The sequence below is a fragment of the Nuphar pumila genome, chromosome 4 (assembly GCF_984573655.1).
Source record: "Nuphar pumila chromosome 4, dmNupPumi1.hap1.1, whole genome shotgun sequence".
Lineage (NCBI taxonomy): Eukaryota > Viridiplantae > Streptophyta > Magnoliopsida > Nymphaeales > Nymphaeaceae > Nuphar > Nuphar pumila.
The window spans coordinates 6,363,206-6,382,807 of NC_143252.1; the positions used below are offsets into that span (position 1 = coordinate 6,363,206).

At 38.1% G+C, this 19,602-nt stretch overlaps 1 protein-coding gene across 1 annotated transcript; it reads right to left on the minus strand.

The window, feature by feature from the left end:
• Positions 1-268: 268 nt before the first annotated feature.
• LOC149839186 (protein trichome birefringence-like 6) lies at positions 269-15,866 on the minus strand. The gene is made up of 7 exons (XM_090003947.1): positions 15,840-15,866; positions 15,748-15,798; positions 12,407-12,771; positions 12,110-12,302; positions 11,821-12,011; positions 776-934; positions 269-691 (listed from the first exon to the last, which is right to left on the minus strand). Exons 1-7 carry the CDS (start codon positions 15,864-15,866, stop codon positions 355-357), a joined length of 1,323 nt encoding a protein of 440 aa, XP_089860073.1. The 3' UTR covers positions 269-354.
• Between the last annotated feature and the right edge of the window lie 3,736 nt (positions 15,867-19,602).

Genomic DNA, 19,602 nt, shown 5'->3' on the forward strand with positions numbered 1-19,602 from the left:
ATTCATTTTTTTTCACTCTCCAGATGCCGATGCCGTTCATTTGGAGCATCAACGGCTCTGAAAAAAAATTGTGAGATGAGGGTGACCCATAATTTTATAAAGGACTAAAACGCATCAATGGAAAATTATAAGCATAAAAGCAGTCGGTTTTCTGCAAGTTATGGCCCTGTGATCATTCTCTATATCAACATTTGGAGGCAGTTTTCATTAGCAGGGAATAATCTCACTGCCCAATGATGCTCAGAGTCACTTTCTATGGAAACAAAATCTAGCAGAAAATTAACATTAAAGAGAAATCCTTTCACAAGAAATGAAAGAAATACATATACAAGTGAAGACTGATAATTCACCAGTTTACTCTGCAGAAACTGTATTTAGTTTAGACAGTAACAAGTAGTAGAGCAATTCGTTCCATGTGTCTGGCACACCAGGGAGGCACCAGTGGCTGCAGTCTTGCAAATTGCTAGACAAAAGTTTCCCAGGTTTTTGGCCATACACGGATGGATGGCCATCTACCCGGAGCTTCGACAAGCTTGTTATATTTAACAGTGTTACAGGCGTTTTCATTTGCTTAATTACCTGTTCTGCAATTGTCAGTCTACTCGCATCAATGGTCTTTGTAATTGAAGTACTATTCTGAAGGGGTTCTTTCTCTAGATCGCACCGGCCGCCGGTGTTCCATAGGCCTCCGCTGGTTATGTACAACAACATTGTTAGATTTGCGCTAATACAATTACATATAAGTTTGTCACATGAGAGAGAGAGAAAGAGAGACCTGAAATGAGAAGGTGCTGAGCTCCTAAAGAAAACTTGTGTCTTTCCTGGGAAGGCATGCCGATCAACCCATGATCCCCATGTCATCAAAGCTTTCTTAAAGGCAGCTAAAGCATCAAGATGAGGGTGAACTTGATCTCCTTCCTGGTAGTAGTTATTGCTGTTGGTTCACTGAGTAATTGTTAGAGAAAACTTCAAAGTAGTAATTGGCATGCAAGCAGAAGTTGGTTCTTTTTACACAAACTATCCAGATGTCAGAATTTGATCAACAACAACAACAACTACGCCTTCATCCCAAAACAATGGGGGTCAGCGATATGAACCAAAAAAGAAATTCATTTTGGGTCTTCCACATGAATCCTTTTCCTCCAATCATTTCTATCCAACGCCATGTCCTCGGTGAGGTTCAAAGCATTCATATCCTTTCCTATCATCTCCATCCAAGTCTTCCTAGCCAGATGTCAGAATTTGATCAATCTTTAAAAATAAAATACAGGTTAGATATGTTGACGTATGCTTCAAAATTAGAACCGGAATGTTAATTCAACACATACCGGTAGATGCCATGGTCAATGTGACGTGCGGGTGCTCGGCGTACTCCTCAGCCTATCGACGCCCATGATGAGCTGAGGCCTTCAAGTCGATGGTGAGCAGGACTATGAACCCAAATGGGAATTATGAGGACACAGGCTAATAGGCTTCAGCTGCTCTTATGCAGCCAAGCCCTATATTTATAGTGGAGGATAAGAGGGGGGGGGGGGTTGGGGGTTACAGAATGTGAACCCCTTCACATTCTCGTAACCTCTAACTTACTAAATCTCACTAACAGCCCACTAACCCTTCATTAGTGTCAAATCGGGTTACACTTTGGGTTAAACCCAAACCCAAATGTCCAACATTCTCCCACTTGACCCATTGACACTAAAAAGGTACTAAATCGAAGTTTATACCATTATCTCGACTTAATTCTTCATGTGGGTTCACATACTATCCTGTATCACAAGAACGAATCATATAAGTCATGGAGATGATCACCTCTTTATGAAATATATCTTTATTTACTATAATATAATTTATTTTCAATGCTTTAGGTCTCTAACCCATTTTATTGGTCATTTTAATATTGTTATTCTGCTATTCTCTAATAATATGAGAGATCATTTATGCAAAATCATCAATACACAAAGTCATAGAGAATCAATTCATTTCACAAATGTGATCATATAATGTATTGTCATGCATCAAAAGGAAACAAACAAACCCATCCCCTTTACATGTTGAGAATACAATCCTGGTGCTAGACCTTTAGTAAGGGGATCAAGAGTCATTTCTTTTGTACCAATTATATTGACACGAGGTTGACCTCTTGTTATTTGATAAGGACACAACTGCTTAATTATCACAAAAGATCTTTAGTAGTCTCTAGAGTTCATAATCCCAATACAATAATGAAGTTTGTTATCCAAATGGTCTGAGTGTCGTATAGAGTAATAAATTTTGCCTCTATATTACGAGCAAAAGTTGTAGACTGCTTTTCACTTCTCTATGAGACGACACCACCTGTTAGTAGAAAGATGTATCCAGTAATAGACTTTCTACTGTTGAGACATCCTCCTAAGTCTGCATCAGAGTATCCAATGACCCATAGGTGGTCAACTTTTCTGTAGGTCAATATGTAGTCATTCGTTTCTTGCAAATAGCGCATGTCCTTCTTCGTTGCCTTTTAGTGTGCAATGCCTGGATTTGACTGATATCTACCAAGCATTCTCACAACAAATTCGATATCAAATCGTGTGTAGATATGCGCATACTGCAAACTCCCAACCACTGAAGCATATAAGACAGTTGCCATATGAGCCTTTTCATTATTATCCTGAGGACAGTTCTTTAGGCTCAATTTATCCTCTTTCACTATGGGTGCCAACCCAGGAGAACAATTCTTCATCCCATATATTTTAAGAACCTTAAGGATATATAATTTTTTAGAGAGGCCAAGGACACCCTTAGTTCTATCTCGACGAATCTCGATTTAAAGAACATATATGGCTTCACCCATGTCCTTCGTGTCAAAATAAGAGAAAAGAAAATCTTTTGTCTCATGTAGTAGGCTCAAATCATTAGTTGCGAGAAGAATATCATCAACACATAAAACCAAAATTATGAATTTACTCCCACTAGTTTTAAGGTATATGTACTGATCAACAATGTTTTCAGTGAATCAAAAGTTCATAATTACCTGATTGAACTTTTTATACTACTGATGGGAGGCATGTTTAAGTCCATAAATTGACTTATTCAATTTACAAACTAAATGATTCGAGTCATCTACTCTGAAACCAAGAGGTTGTTGCATGTATACCTCCTCTTCCAGATTCCCATTGAGGAAGGCAATTTTCACATCTATTTGATGTAGATCTAAATCAAAATGAGCTACGAAGGCCATGATTATTCTCAATGATTCCTTAATTGTGACAAAAGAAAAAGTCTCATTATAATCAATGCTCTCTATTTGTGTGAAACCTTTTGTAACAAGCCTAGACTTGTACCTCTCCAATTAACCTTTAGAGTCTGTCTTGGTCTTAAAGACCCACTAAAAACTAACAGGTCTAACTCCATCAGGTCAAGGTACAAGATCCTCCACTTGGTTATTTGCTATAGAGTCAAGCTCTTCTTTTATAGTATTGATCCAATGTGTTGATCTTTTACTTTTAATGGTTTCTACAAAGGTGAATGAATCATCATCAATATCTATGAAATTATTAAACTCTTACAAATACACCACATAGTCTAAATGAATAGCATATTTTCTGGTCCTCGTAGACCTCCATACAGGTGCTACAGGTGGTTCAAAATGAACTTATGTATCTTGTTGTTGTTGTACATCTTCATCAACTTACTCTATTTGGGATTGATGCTCATTGACCGGACTTTTCCTAACATTATAAAAAAGGACAATGAGAGAAAAAACTGGGTCTTTATTCTTCGCATGTATAGAACCTGAATTTTGCATTTCCTCAAATTCAATAATTTGAGATGCATCTGTCTCAATAGAACCATTTTCAAAAAATCTCGGTTTATCTGTTTTCACTATCTTTGGTGTATGAGATGAACAATAAAACCCAAAGCCCTTTGATATTTCTGGGTGACCAATAAAAAATCCACTAGTTGTCCTAGGATTAAAGGTTTTTATATGTGGGTTATACAATTTAGCTTATGCTAGACATCTTCATATGGGCATATATGACAAAAAAAGTTTTCTACCAGTCCATAATTCGTAAGGAGTCTTTTGAACAATCTTAGTAGGAACCTTATTCAAAATATGCATTGTTGTCCTAAGAGCTTCACCCCACAAGGTCAATGGAAGGTTTGAATGATTCAACATCGCTCGAACCATTTCTTTAAGCATACAATTTATTTTTTCAGCTATACCATTCCGGTAAGCACTACTAGACATGGTATACTGAGATACAATTCTTTCCTCTTTTAAAAACTGCGCTAATGACTTCCTTTTGTCCCATCTCTTTAAAACGATCATAATATTTGCCACCTCTATCAGACCTGACCACCTTAATAACTTCACTAGTTTGTTTCTCTACTTCTTTCTTGAAGTCCTTAAAAACCGGAAAGACTTCTGATATACCATGAGTAATCGTCTATAAATGTGACAAAATATTTTCCACCCGTATAATACGGTAAAAAAGGACTGCAAACATCCGTATGCACTATCTCCAACTTTTCATTATTGCGTTTGACATCTTTTTTATATGTGTTAGACTGCTTAGCCTTTATATGGTCAACACATGGTTTTATATTCGTGAAATCAAGGTATCCAAGAATTTCTTCTTTCACAAGTCTTTGGACTCTCTCTTTCGAGACGTGTAAATAAAATTGATCTTCCTTTAAACCATGTTTATTGTCAATCATTGTGTTCTCAACAGAGTGAGATTCCTAAATTTGGAATTTGGTTTTTAATCGATAGAAACCCTCACACAGATATGCAGAACCCACATTAATAGAATTTTTAATAATAATAAGCTTAGAGTTTTCAAATTTAAAAATAAAACCAAAATCAAGTTTCAAAATCGAAATCAGGTTTCGACTATAGGATGAAACATAAAATGTATCAATCAAATCCAAAATGAATCCCGATTCTAACACAATTCTGCAGGTCCTAATGTTCTTGACATGTGAACGCATTTTATTTCCTGAGAAGATACTTCTTTCATGCTCTGTTGGTTCTCTTTTATTCAAAAATACTTGCAAAGATTTCGCAATGTGCACCGTGACACCAAAATCAATCCACCAATTATGCAATAGAACATAAATCAAATTGCACTCATGAGAAATGAATGACTTATTACTTTTATTTTTGAGTCATTTTTTTTTTGCTCCAAGCAGTCCACCTTCTTTGTTCTTTCTTTTTGCAGAAGAAACACTTTATAGAAGAGCCTCTTGCCTGAGATTTGACTTTCGCCTGAGAGTTTGAACTCTACCCAGAGGTTTTCTTCTTGTTCTTATTTTTTAAGAAACTTTTCTTTGACCCCGGCTTATGTTTTTTTCTTATGAGAGGTCATATGTGCACTTGACACTCTCTCACCCTTCAATATTTCTTCTTCTTCCACACACTTGGTCAAGAAGTCATTAAAAGACCACTCATCGTTACGTGTGTTGTAGGAGATTTTGAAGGGTCTATATTCAGCAGGCAATGAAGTCAAAATCAGATGGACCAAAAAAGAATAAAAAATGGCGAACTTTATGTCATTTAGCTGAGATGCAATCTATGTCACATGGGTGCGGGTGCGGGGATTCAACACTTCCAAAAAACCCAGGTGCAGGGGTGCGGCAGGGGCAAAAATGTAATATATATAAGGGGGGTCCGGGGGTTCCCCCGGCGCGGGTCCGATTTTGCCACCCCTAATATAATATATATATATATATATATATATATATATATATATATATAGAGAGAGAGAGAGAGAGAGAGTCGATTTATATCATTATCCTGCTTGACGATCCGACTAATCGACGTGTTTTGACCCTTGTGACTTTGACCTCCCCCTCCCCCCTCCCTGTAGACAACATCCCCGGATCTCCGATACGCTCCGCACGAGGGCCCCTCGATCACAACTCCCACCAGTTCAGTTTTCAACCGTTCGATGTACGATCGCTTGTCTCATACCGTTGGATTTCAGCAAAAAGGATACGAACAAAATCAAAAGAGACAAAAATACCCTTCACCCATTGACGGGAAAACCCAATCACGCCCGAGGCTCTTTCGTAAATCACATGCTAAAGTTGTACATTTTTGTCAATACGTTGCGAAAAAAAATATTCGACCCCTCCTGCGATCCTGCCTGGCTCTCTGATATCTCTTCTTTCTTTATCTTTTTTGTTTTCTTCCTTTTCAAAATTTTTGTTTTTGTTTTTTCTGTGTATCGTCGGAGGGATTTATCGATCGGTCGATCGAGAGAGAGGGTCAGAGGGACGAGAATGGAGGAGTGAAACCCTAGGATCCACAGTGGAGAGGAGGAGGAGGAGGAGATGGGCGTGGACATCGCCATAGAGAGCCTGAGGGATCGGGTGATCTTCATGAGGGAGAGCTTGCAGAAGAGCCAGAAGATAACGGACAACATGGTCTCGATCCTCGGCTCGTTCGACCACCGCCTCTCTGCCCTCGAGTCCGCCATGCGGCCCACCCAGGTACCTCTCCCTATTCCCCCCCCCCCCCCCCCCCGATCTCCTCGATTCTCGAATGTTTCTTCGCGATCGCACATAGGGTTTTTGCCTTTCCTCTTTTCTTTCGATCGGCTCATCGAGCTTCGACTCAAAGGGGTTTTGTCGATCCGGCGTTTTCGTTGTTCGGGTTGCAAATTAGGGTTTGACGGACACTCATTTTTTTTTATTGTTTTTTGCTATTTTGATTTGGTTTTAGGTGAGGACGCATGCGATCAGAAGGGCACACGAGAATATTGCCCAAGATTTTTTTTTTTAATTCCGCAGCCCATTTCATAGGGCAAATTTAAAAAAAAAAACCAAAAAAATGGACCAAAATGACCTTGGGTGCAGTCAACGCACCCAGGGTCAGGTTGACCGCACCCGGTGCCGCACCCGCGTCGAGTCGCGTCGACACGGGTGCGGCACCCTGCTAGCCGAATCCCTGTGACATAGGATGCAATGTTCTTCATTTCCAAAATGTGTTGTCGAATGACCTGTGACATAGGATGCAATATTCTTCATTTCCAAAATGTGTTGTCGAATGTGACTCTCACCAGTATATTTCATAAATACTAGTTTGGACATCAGTGTACTGGCTCTTACCTTATTAGAACTAACAAATTGAGCCTCAATGACCCCCGAAAATTCCTTCATTGTTTTGCAGTGAGGACTAGAATCTCGAATGTTCTTAGCCACATGAGATTGCAAAAATAATAAGCTAAGTCTGTTGGAGCGCTCCCACTTCTCAGAGATAGTCTTCTGTTCGGTTGTGCTCTGCTATGTAAGAGCGGGAGGCTAGTCAGTCCTAAATGCCAAATCCAGGTTCATATAGCTGAGAGTGAATATCACTATTTCTTTCCAATCTGAGAAATTTGATCAGTCTTACAAGAGAATGTTACTAGAACCGTCAATAAGGAAAAAAACTGATACAAGAGGGAACAAAATAAAAAACCTTATTATTGCTTAGACGAAACTCGTGATGAAAAGGTAAAAACTGAGACTCTATATTATTTACCTTTTCTAAGACAAGTATAATTGAGCCATTATCGTTCCATTTTGGTGAAAACGATAATACTCGTAGTTGCTTCGTCTCCTCAATTCATAAGAAATTGACTTTAGTTGGTGAAACTAGTAGATCATGTAACCAGAGGCAATCAGTCCCGGACCTTACCCAGTTCGGTAGCATCCAGATCACGACCTGATACTTCCGGATCAGACTAGACCCAAAACCCAAATGGGTCCAGTTCCGATCCAACTGGGTCAGATCCGGTTACTGACTAGTTATATGGATTAGACCCAGATCCAGAACCTGAATGGGTTCGAATCTGATCCAAAACCTCAAAACGGGTCTGATCTGTATAGCGGATTGGGTCCTGAGGCTGATCCATATTCTCTAGATCAAAACCAGACCCTAAACCCAAATGAGTTAGGGTCTGAGCCTGGGTCAGGACTGACCCGATTGGATCTGGGCATACCCAATCCACCCAAAATGGGTCTAGATCAGGCCCACCACCAGATCAGAATACTCGATTTGACTTGGGTCACGTAAAAAAAACCAAAGGGCTTTTTCGATTTTTGAGAAAACCGAAAGCCTTTCGGTTTTCTTAGAAATCGAAAGGCATCCACAAAGCAGAAAAGCCAGGTCGTCGTCGTGTTGTGGACGGCACCAGTGAAGCCGCTGGTGAGTCGGTGACCCCCGGCAAAGGTCTCCCCTTCCGGCGATGACGCGAAGAAACCCAATTGACGCATGGGTTTGGGGTTTTGGCTAGCATAGTGTTCGGCGACGGTGGAAATCTGGCGACCCTTCTCTACAACTAGCAACACCGACGAGACCACCGGTGATCGTCAGCACCCTCACCTCCCCGTCAAAGCCCCACGAAAGGCAAAGGGTGTCTTTAGAGCATTTTTTTCCGGTTATTCATTCCACCGGCAGTTGATCTTAGCTGTCGATCGCCGACCAGGACAGCCAGCTGTGAAGATCGATCGATAGCGACGACGATCGCCATCTGCCATCATCGATCTGTCAGTGGAGAACAAAGAGGCTCATTTCAATTTTTTATTTCTCAAACACCATTAAGAGTTGTAAAAATTGAACCGTCGGCTCGCTTTCCGTTCGATTTCTCAGACTGGGTATTATAAATGAGCTGCCACTTTCCTAGTATCTGAGCACGACTCCGACGAAGGCCGACGGCGACAGTGGCGTTCATCTCCCCCTTCCGTCCTCGACATATGTCGATTTCTGCGAAGGGGGGGTGGCGGATCTCCCCTTGATTTTCCAAAAATAAATTATAGCAGGGGGAGCGGCAATGAAAACCGCCGGCGTCCCGCATCTAGCAAGGCCACCAGTAGAAAACGGGCTTTTCTGCATGTCAGCCCTGTCCCTACTACCCGTTGTTACCTGCACTGGTGACGAGCCGCCGGTCTACAACGGTTGGCAGCACGAGAATGCGACAGCAGGCCCAAGTCTGCATCAACAGCGTAAATAAAATATGTCGACATCGACGAGAGTAGACAGAACGCTCCTGATGCACCCACATGCGCAACAGAATGCGCAGATATGAACCCATAACCCAATGTTGGCATATGCTTCAAAATTAGAACTGAAATGCTAATTTAACACATACTGGTAGATGCCATGGTCAATGTGACGTGCAAGTGCTCGGTGTACTCCTCAGCCTATCGATGCCCACGATGAGCCCAGGCCTTCAAGTCGATGGTGAGCAGGACCCTAAACCCAAATGGGAATTACGAGGATATGGGTAATAAGCTTTAGTTGCTCTCATTATGCAGCCAAGCCCCATATTTGTAGTGGAGGATAAGGGGGGGTTACAGAATGTGAACCCTTCACATTCTCGTAACCTCTACCCTACTAAATCCCACTAATTGCCCACTAACCCCTCATTAGTGTCAAACCAGGTCACACTTGGACCCAAACCCAAATGTCCAACAAGATATATTTCACGTCTCTATATCTATTATTAGAAAAAAGAACTCAGATAGCTATTTGAAAAAATAAATCATTGCAAGATAACTACATATTTGTCCTAAGCTCTCTCTCTCTCTCTCTCTCTCTCTCTCTCTCTCTCTCTGCACACACATACATATTGCAGACGTGTGCACAAATGAGAAGATGAAGACTACAGTGTCACATGGATAAGGGGACACAGCCATTTTTATGAAGTTTCTGAATAGTATATACCCCGGGATATGAGACGGGAGTCAAAATAGGTATGCTTGGGAAATATAATATTTGCTCCTGTTTAATCTTCTAAGTCAGTTGTTTCTGGGCTTCCTCAACAAATATTTACATTAATCCATTGTTCAGCTTTATAACCTTGAAGGAATGGCTTGGTCCATGTTCATGCCTTTTAGCACTAAAGATGCTATGGCCCAAAACAGACACCACAAGAGGAACATGTATTGTATGATTAGGATCCTATATCATTGAACATGAGATCTGAGATATAAGCTGCAGCTGACTAAAACAGGCACAGGCTGACTGCCAACCAAACAATAGATCTGCTCTGACATATTTTAGGCTGTATTAAAATTTTAGAGATACTCTGGAAGACACCTACAAAGTGAAACTTCATATGGATCTTCCACTATCAGTTTTATAGATTTTCTTATGCACCAACTACGCTCTACAAGATAACTGGGGAAAGATTTTGCCCAACTTCGACAACATGCTAAAATCTCTTATAATTTACATGCAGATTTATAAAATTATTCTTTTCAAGCCCTCTCTAAAATCACTGGCTCACATGAATGAATTCCTTGAGTTCCTGAAATTGCAGTAGACATGCTCCTAAATCCTGACCATGTGAGGTACATGGTTGATGCCGAGCAGTGCTCAGCCATTTAAGATTTCGGGACTCATACACAAATATCGCAATTGCTATTGTAAGGAAGGCAAAGCATGTGACACAAGAAATGGAAGCATGAAGCTTGAAAATTGAGAACTTATCAGAAATATCAACAAAAGAAAGCCAGCAATTTTAAGAATGACTATGAAGGGAGACAAGAAATAGACGATAAATACCAAGTGCTACAGCAAAGATGTGTTCTGATTGTATATTATACTGAAAGATATTTATTTTCGATAATAATTACCAGAAAACTTTAGTCAAAGCTCAAGCTTTATAAGGAAGAATCTTTTCCAAAATAGCATATTATATTGGGATCCTTTTCTCTGCAAAGTGTGCTCAATTACATTAAACCTCCACCGTAATATTTTTATGAGGCTTCTTCACAACTAAAGGATAATTTTGTCAACTTTGGCTTTCAATAACTTTTTCTTTTAAAAATCTACTGTAGAGAAATTCCCTTGCAGAGGATATTCCAAGAATGAAACTGTTATTATGGATTGTATCTGCCTCTGACACTTTGCTGATTACATTAGAACTCCTATTTACAATTATTTCTCCTTTCAATTTGCATTCTTCACCTTTCTGCCGCCCCATTTCTAGGAATAGATTAATATTTACAGGCCTAAATCTTGGATAAGAGAAGACTACTCGTCTCTTTCACCATCACTTTCAAACCTTTGGTTTGGATGAAGCAGTACCATTTCTCATCAGACGCTATTCCATTATAAGTTTTGTATCAGCTTACTGATGCTATGTGCACCGGCAAGCCAGTAATGAGATGGCGATGTCTTGTATGAGAGACTGGACTTGAATTCAAGAGTCAAGACATGTCATCTTCCTTTATATAGTGCATATCTCTCAGATCACATGAAAAGTTCAATGTGAGTTCAAGGCAAGTAGAAAAACCTATATTTGAATGTGCAGCAATGCATGTTCTGCCCTACCTGAAGATAACAATATCTAGTGCTTCCAAGATACCACGGTTATCTAATAGGCCACATCAGATTTGGCAGCTATTTAACATTCATTTTCCAGCAAGCATACTATGAACCTTAACTTTTCAACATTCAGTTGATAAATGAAGCATCAGTAATTCCCAAGTAGCACTAAGGTAAAGATACATTTTTCAGTTTTAATCTCCATTACTACAAATCTACAAGGGTATCCTTTCAATTCTCTTCATGCAGCATAATCGATTTAGTTGAAATAAGATATGTCTTAGTTCATGGTGCATATACGATTAAGCTTCTCCCAGCTTGACCTCATCTCAAACAAAGTTATGGCATGAAGTGTTCTATAATGGATCAAATTACTCCATGATTATTAGACTCCACAAAACAAAGTTTAACATAGATAACATAAGGCACAAAGATCAAAACTTAACTGGACATAGCATATCAACATAGCAACTATTAAAGCAGACCAACACATCAACCAGAGGAAAAGGAGAAAAACACCTCACCCAGATTTTGTTTTTGAATGTGACCACCAGTGGGCAGTGTTAAACACCAATATGTCAGCGCCCTTCCATTTTGATGAGCTCCTGTCTATCGTGTCAATCCGAAGCGTCTGAACCCGCTTCCGGCCCACTCTTGTTTTTCCCTCATTAACCAAGAAATGAGTAACATAGTACTCAACACTGCAATGGTAATCCTGGAGATCCTATTTCAAGACCCCCAAGAAATGAAAACCCACAAATTGCTGAAAGGAAAAGAAAAGAAAGAACACAGAACAGCTTGTTGGTTCTTTACCACAAATTTGAATTTGTAGTTCCCTTTCCCCTTCGTGATTCTGTGGCCTCGAGCCTCGAAAACCCGTTTCGGATCCTTCACAGCTCCTATCAACAAGCATAGCATGGATTCCCACTGATTTCTATTAATCGAGTCCCCAACAAAAACCAGTCTTTTTCCTCTTATTAATTCCAGCATATTTGCACCACTGAATCTGTTAAAAAGAACAAAATCTCCAGCCTCATTTGCTCAATACATTCATATATAACTTGGTAAAAAGAGTAAGAAAGAAAAGCAATACTGCCCAAAACAGGGTACCTTGGAATTTCACAATCATTTGGCTTCCATCTCCACTTCATATAGTCTTTATCCCTCCTCCCATTCACATCACAGTTAAACCCTTCATCTATGAATGGACATGACTCACTAGAATAGAGAGGATAGCTCTCATCCAAAACCCATCTTCCACTGTAAATATCACACTCTGGCTTCTCCTTATTCGGGCTTTTTCTGAAAAGATTCTCCTTATTCTGGCTCATTTTCTCACCATCTGCCAACTCCAAACTCTCGTTCGAAGAAGTACCAACTATTACAAACCCCAAATCCGTGTGAAAACTGCTGGTCAAGTTGGCTTCAGTAGCACTGGTGTTCTCCACAGAAGTAAAAATCTCAACTTGGGTAGCCTTCAAATCTAAACTAAAGGCAGACCTGTTAAAAGAAAACTGGGTTTGGGGTGTTTGAAGGGGGCACTCAATGTATACCCAAAAAAGCAAACAACAGAGAAAAGAAGATGATAAGGTGAATGACAAAAGAAACAAGGGCCTTGTCTTCAAGGAAATGGATTTCTGGCGCTCCATTTCCTACTAATTATTTTCACTAGAAAAGGAAAGAAACTACAGAGATGTACCCAACAACTTAGTTGGTATGCTAGGAAGACTCACCTTCACAGGCTTTCAGCCATTCACCAACTGCAAATACTGAAAAATAAAATAACAAATTATGACAATGGTGGATTTTTCTTCAGTTGGGCTCCTCTTATATAAAAAGTAGAAGAAATCATGTTTTGGTGAACATTGTGATAGGTAACAAGAGGCTGCAGATCTCCATCTTCTGGTTTTGCATTAGCAAAACCATAAACTCCAATAGATGGTGTGCAGAAATAGTGCACAGTGGTGTGTGTGTGTCTCTGAGACCTTGTGAAGAAGAGCATTGATTATTGAAGGGTGGTTTTCCTTACAAATCCATGTAACTCTCCATTGAAGGATGCCGGTGGACATCCGGAAGATTGAAAAAAGCGAAAAAACTTAAAGAGACGTTGCAGGTGCTTTGTGAACATGGGTTAGTTGGAGCTTTGAACATGTTCTCAGAACCTCTGGTTTAGTACGGAAGTTTAGGGGTGATAGGAAATTACTGAAAGGCCCCATTGTCTTGGAGGTTATGATTCTCAGTCATCACAAAAATGCAATCTGTTTTCCCATTCTTACCCTCTTTTTCTACCTTCGTTATTTTTTACTTTGGCCATTTCTAGAAAATCTGCCATTATTACTTTTAGACGTTGCCATGCCAAGTTGCCAACCATGGGCCCACTACTTACAGAGAAAACAAGAAAGTGCAGAATTACCCTTCTCAAAAAAAAAAAAAAAATGCAGCATTACGAATCTAAAAAAAATACGAGTAATTTACAAATGGTCTAACCTATCAACTATTAACTAAAAGCCATCTGGCGTTTCAATTATTACAGCTACCACCTATTTTACCATGTATGTTTCAAGCAGGACCTTGGTCCTAAAATCACTAAGTTGACTTGTTTCAGTCAAATCAAATGGCTTAAATGATATTAATGATTTTTTTAATGAAATAACATGAGTTATGTGTTAAGGAAAAGACAAATGTCACGTATTTTTGAAACACATTGAAGTAAAACAGGTGGTTAAATGTAAAAAGTTTAAACAATGGGGCTGCTTTCTGTAAAATAGCTGATAAGTTTATCTTGTTTTTGCAAACAAGATGCCTTATAGCGTGTGAGACTAGCTTTAATGCAGTAATTAATGCAAAAAAGACTTGATATTAAATGAAAAAACTGCCCTGCTTTTAAATGTCTACAGACCATTTACGTTTCAAAGATGGGCTTTGGTCCTAACGTCACTAAGTTGTTGTTGTTTTTAGTCAAATTAAGCTTAATTGACATTATTGGTTTTTTTAATGAAATAACATGAGTTATTCATTAAGAGAAAGACAAAATGTCAGTTTACATGTCAGAGGGGTATTTGAATTTTGAAATAAAGTAAAGCAGGCGGTTAAATGCAAAAAACTTCAAAGTAAGGCATGCTTTCTGTAAATAGGTGATAAGTAGGTGGCACTAGTTTTAGTTTGTGATTGAACTAGACTGATTCATTAATTAATGAAAAACAAATAATAAAAAACCAATAGTAGTTTATCGTAAACTTTTGTGAAGGGCTTTGTGATTCTTGGCAATGGGTTAAACGTTCGAATAGGCATTTGTCAAAAGAGTAGGGATATTTATGTAATTTTGAATTTTGCGAATGAACATTTTTATATAATAAATTACTAAAATAATACCATGCTTATAATTATTTGAAACTTTTATCCTAGGTAACGCCTGCCTAGCAAAGGTGAAGAAGCAGTTAAAAAACTTTTGAAGCAAGATTTTATTCCTCGAGTGTTTTGTCGCGAGTTACTTTTATTTTTTTGTTAAAAAAAAATAATAGATTTTTGCCGTAGTGCATTGACTATAAAATGCTGAATAAAATAAGTACTCATTGTTGAGAATTAAAAATAGATCAAAGTGTTCTTGAAAATAAACTTGTGGACGGGTTATGACCAGCTGAGGTTTAATAAAGAGTAGGTGTTAAAAACAACATTTAAATTGATTCCCTTTCACTTTTTTAAAGTTTCTCTCACTTTTTATTACTTATCACTTACTTTTCCTTTTACTTCCTGTATTTTTTATATTAAAAAATTATATTTTTTAAAACAAGCTTGCATGTTGGTTATGTATGGTTTTACATTTATCATATCATCATTTCTTATTTGCTTTCCTTCCTTGCCACATATTGCTTTTGATGGTTTTCTTTTAATTTTTTTATGCACTTACATAATTGTAGGCTTCATACTACTTTTTAGCAATAGTTCTCCACTTTTTCTTCACGCATTGCTTCTCTAAATCACTTCGTTTATTGTTAACTATAGATTGAATTGTGTCTGACTCAACTCGGCCTAGCCTTAAGGTCTACCTCAATGTTTAAGTTCATGATGACCTTGCTCATGTTTTTTTTTATCCAATAAACCTGTAAACTTAACAACAGGGTGAGTTCGGCTTGAGTCATGATACAGCAAAACTAATGCAGACTATCTAAATCTTGCCACTTTTACAGCCTCATGGACCCATTCCTCAACCAAGTCTGTGGACTAAATATGTAGGTCTCTCGGACAGATTTATTTGAAAATGAATAACTAACACCACCTAAAGAATTGTACTGGTTGGATTCTGTCAGATTTATTATAAGATGAATAACCAGCACCACCTAAATAATTGTATTAGTCTGACTCTCTCAGACAGATTTATTTTAGAGCACGTTTGAAAGTAAGATGTAGGAAAAGTGATACAAATTAAAGAATCTGTACAGTTTTTTTTTTACCTTTTCAAACCAGAGAATGCTTCCCACAAAGAGAAAATTGTGAGGTTCAGTCTGCACCACCCATATGATCACATCTTAGAACCATCACTCACCGTTGCACAATCACCACCACCCTCCATCGCACCACTATCACCCATAAATGAAACCCATTCCCTTCTCTCTTAATAAAAAGTATGAATAAGTCTTTGGTGCTGATGTGCACATGGTATGAATGAGTTAAAACTCACAGGTAAAAGTATTTTTTGACTCAATCTGACCCTGCAGATGTCTTGATCATAGTCAATTTGTTAGAGATTGGCTTTTGGATAGTGTTTTTTTAATTCAAAAACATACTTTTTTTAAGTTGTAAAAATTTAAAGCATTTACTGCCACTGATTTTTTAATAGCAAAAAAAAACTGTATACACACTACATGTCAGTGTTTCAAAAGTTGATCTCCACCAAACAGATCATGTGGAACATATTTGTAAGGTTAGATTCACTTAGCAAAATACAAACAATAATTTCAACTCATTGATACCATATGCACATCCGCACCAGAGACTTATCCAAAGAGTAGAGCTGGCAGAGAAGCACAACCAAGCACACAAGGGGTAGTAATATTGGCAGGATCCATGTGATGAAGGACAACCCAAACACCATGATTGGATAGTTTACTCTCAGATGGGTCCCACAAAAAAATCCAGAGCTGTTCATGTTATAGATAAACAACATCTAAAGCACAAAGAATGAAGGGCTGAAAAACAACGAAAACTGGTGGTGTTTGGGTTGTCGTTCATCTCATGCATGAACGGCATCCAAGGCCTCTGACCCGATTCGGTCTTGTAATAATAGGCTGGAATCACAAACTTGGTCAGCATTCAGTCAACACCTAGTCCGAGATGAGTGCCCGTCATTTGGCTCTGTCGAGGGCCTATTTGAATTCCTCAGATCTGGATCTGAGATCCCAAGATTCGAGTCAGCATGGAGTATACCGATGTGATACTGACCCTAGATCAAGATCTCAGACACTTCAAATATCTGATCTAAGATCATGGATCTTAGAACCCTGGGGAATGGGGTAGGTCTGGTAAATGATCCGAACAAACCAAACAGAGGGCGATCAAGGTTGGTGAACCAGGCTTGAGTTCAAGTCGAGATGAGCTCGAGCTAGCTCATTTTGAGAAAAAAATATATTTTTTAAAATTAAAAACAATAGAATGTGCATACACAAAAGAGTGAAAAATATTTCTCATTAAAGTGGGATAAAGCCCACACAAAAAGTATTTTATACAAAGGGGTTTTACCCCATATTTATAATGCTCACAATAGGGAGCCAAGAGGGAGTCCTTGCACTCCCTACTGCTCTTAATAGAGTTGTTGGGAGTCCAACGACTCTAATGATACAAGTGCTTTTTGACTTGGTCAAAAAACACTAAAGTCCAAAAAGACTCTAATGATACAAGTGCTTTTTGACTTGGTCAAAAAGCATTAAAGTCCAAAAAGTTAAAAAGACAACCTAATCCTAATTACAAACTAACTAGACTATGCAGCTAGAATAACTAACTAAATATATTATAGATGTTTATTACATTTTAACACTCTCTCTCAAACTTACGGTTGAATAACTGAAAGTTTATCCAAGAGAAAGTAAAATCGAGGAGCAACAAGTGGTTTGACAAAGAAATCTGTAAGTTGATGTTCTGAGGTAACATATGGTAGATCAATGGTGTCATGTAGAAACTCCTCTTATACATAGTGAAAATTCATTTCGATATGCTTGGTGTGTTCGTGGAATGTCTGGTTGCTGACAATATAAATAGAACTTTTGTTATCAGAGCATAGTCTTGATGCTCATGCATTTTCAACACCCATGTCATGAAACAGACGCCTTAGCCAAACCACTTCCATAGTGGTTATAGTCATCGATCTGTATTCGGCTTCAGTTGATAAGAGAGAGACTTTTTGTTGCTTCTTACATCTCTATGCAATCAATGATTCACCTAAAAATATACAAAATTTATTAGTTGAGTGTCGATCATCGGGATCACCTTCCCAATCTGCATCGGTATAAGAAGTTAAATCAAAAGAGGAGGAAGCAGATAAAAAAATCCTCGAAAAACTAAAGTTTTGATATGTCGAATAATGCGTAACACAACTCTCATATGAACAGTGGTAGGAGCATGCTGAAATTGAGTCACTGTGTGGATGGCATGTGCAATGTCAGGTCTGGTAATAGAAAGGTAAGACAGTGCCCCAATAAGTTGTCTGTAAAGTGTTGGATTTTCAAGTGGTTCTTTATCATCAATCTTTATTTTGATGTTTACAACTTCAGGAGTGTCAACCTTCTTTTCGTCCGTGATACCAGACCTGCCAATAATATCCAAGTCAAATTTAGACTGAGTCAGCAAATAGCCTCTGGAAGAATAAACAACTTCTATGACAAGGAAAAATTTTAAAAAACCCAAATCACTCATTTCAAAATGTGTTTTGAGAATTTTTTTAATATTAGCAACTTCCTACTTGTCACTTCCAGTGATGATCATGTCGTCTACATAGAGAAGAAGAATGATGATACCTGCATTAGAATTCTTAACAAACAGTGCAGTGTCAGTAAGACAAAATTGAAAACCAAAATCAATCATAACTTGGCTAAATTTATCATACCAAGTCTTTGGGGCTTGCTTAAGTCCATATAAAGCTTTGTTTAATCGAAGAGTCATTCATTTGAGAATATTAGTACCAGGTAGTGGTTTCATATATACTTCTTCAACTAGGTTCCCATTAAGAAATGCATTTTTAACATACATGTGATATATATGTCATTTCTTTGAAGATGCTAGGGCTATCATGATTCTAACTGTGGTCATTCTAGCAACTGGAGCAAATGTTTCTTTATAATCTATTTCATATTATTGGAAATAGTCTTTGGCGACTAAAAGAACCTTAAATCTTTCAAGAGTGTCATCACTCTTGGTTTTTACTTTATACACCCACCTACATCGGATAGGCTTTTTTCCAGATGAAAGATCTTGGATAGTCCAAATATTTGCTTTTTAAGGCTCTTAATTCTACTGACATTGCTTCGACCCATTCAGATTGTTCTTTTGTTATATCATAGTTAAAGGGTTTTATATAGGAATGTATTAATGCAATATAGGCTTGATACTTTGGTGAAAAAGACTCGTACGATACAAATTTTCTGGAAACTTTAGAGACTCTCAATGACTTTCTAGTGGGTACTTGTTCTTCTTCTTTAGTGTATTTTTCGAGAGCACAAGTTGTCTCTAAATTACCTCGCCTAGAGTACTGAATGCAATCAGAAGGATTAAGAGCTTTTGAATTTGTCATATCGAGTTGTTCTTTTGGATTCGTTGCGATATCATCTTAAATAATTTTTGGAAGCAGATCCAATAGAAAAGAATATTCATCTATTTCGTTAGAGTTCATGTTTTTAAAAAATCTTTCTTTTTTCAAGAAGGATACATTCCTTGAGACGTATAATTTTCTAGTTTTGAGATCAAAGCATCTATAGCCTTTTTTATGACTTGCATATCCTAAAAAAGTACATGAAATAGCACGAGGAGAGAATTTATCATTTTTGTTTGAAAAAACAAAGCATTTGCACCAAAAAACTCTTAACCTGGAGTAATATGGGATTTGTTTAAAAAGTTTTTCAACTGAAGATATATTATTTAAGGAAGGTGATGGCATCCTGTTGATAAGATAAATTGTGGTTAATGTGGCTTCAGCCTAAAAAACCTTTGATTCTTGATGTGTGATGAGTAAGGTTCTTGTTGTTTCTATGAAGTGCCTATGCTTTCTTTCTGCTAACTCGTTTTGTTGAGGAATATACCGGCATGATTTTTTATGTATA

What these genes read in the sequence shown, in the direction of transcription:
- LOC149839186 (XM_090003947.1), bottom strand. Translation starts at nt 15,866, where the DNA reads ATGGAGGGTGGTGGTGATTGTGCAACG. An exon ending in GCATTCTCTGGTTTGAAAAG is followed by an intron (nt 12,772 to 15,747) that starts GTAAAAAAAAAA and finishes TTAGATTTGAAG; the next exon opens with GCTACCCAAGTTGAGATTTT. An exon ending in ACTACAAATTCAAATTTGTG is followed by an intron (nt 12,012 to 12,109) that starts GTAAAGAACCAA and finishes TAGGATCTCCAG; the next exon opens with GATTACCATTGCAGTGTTGA.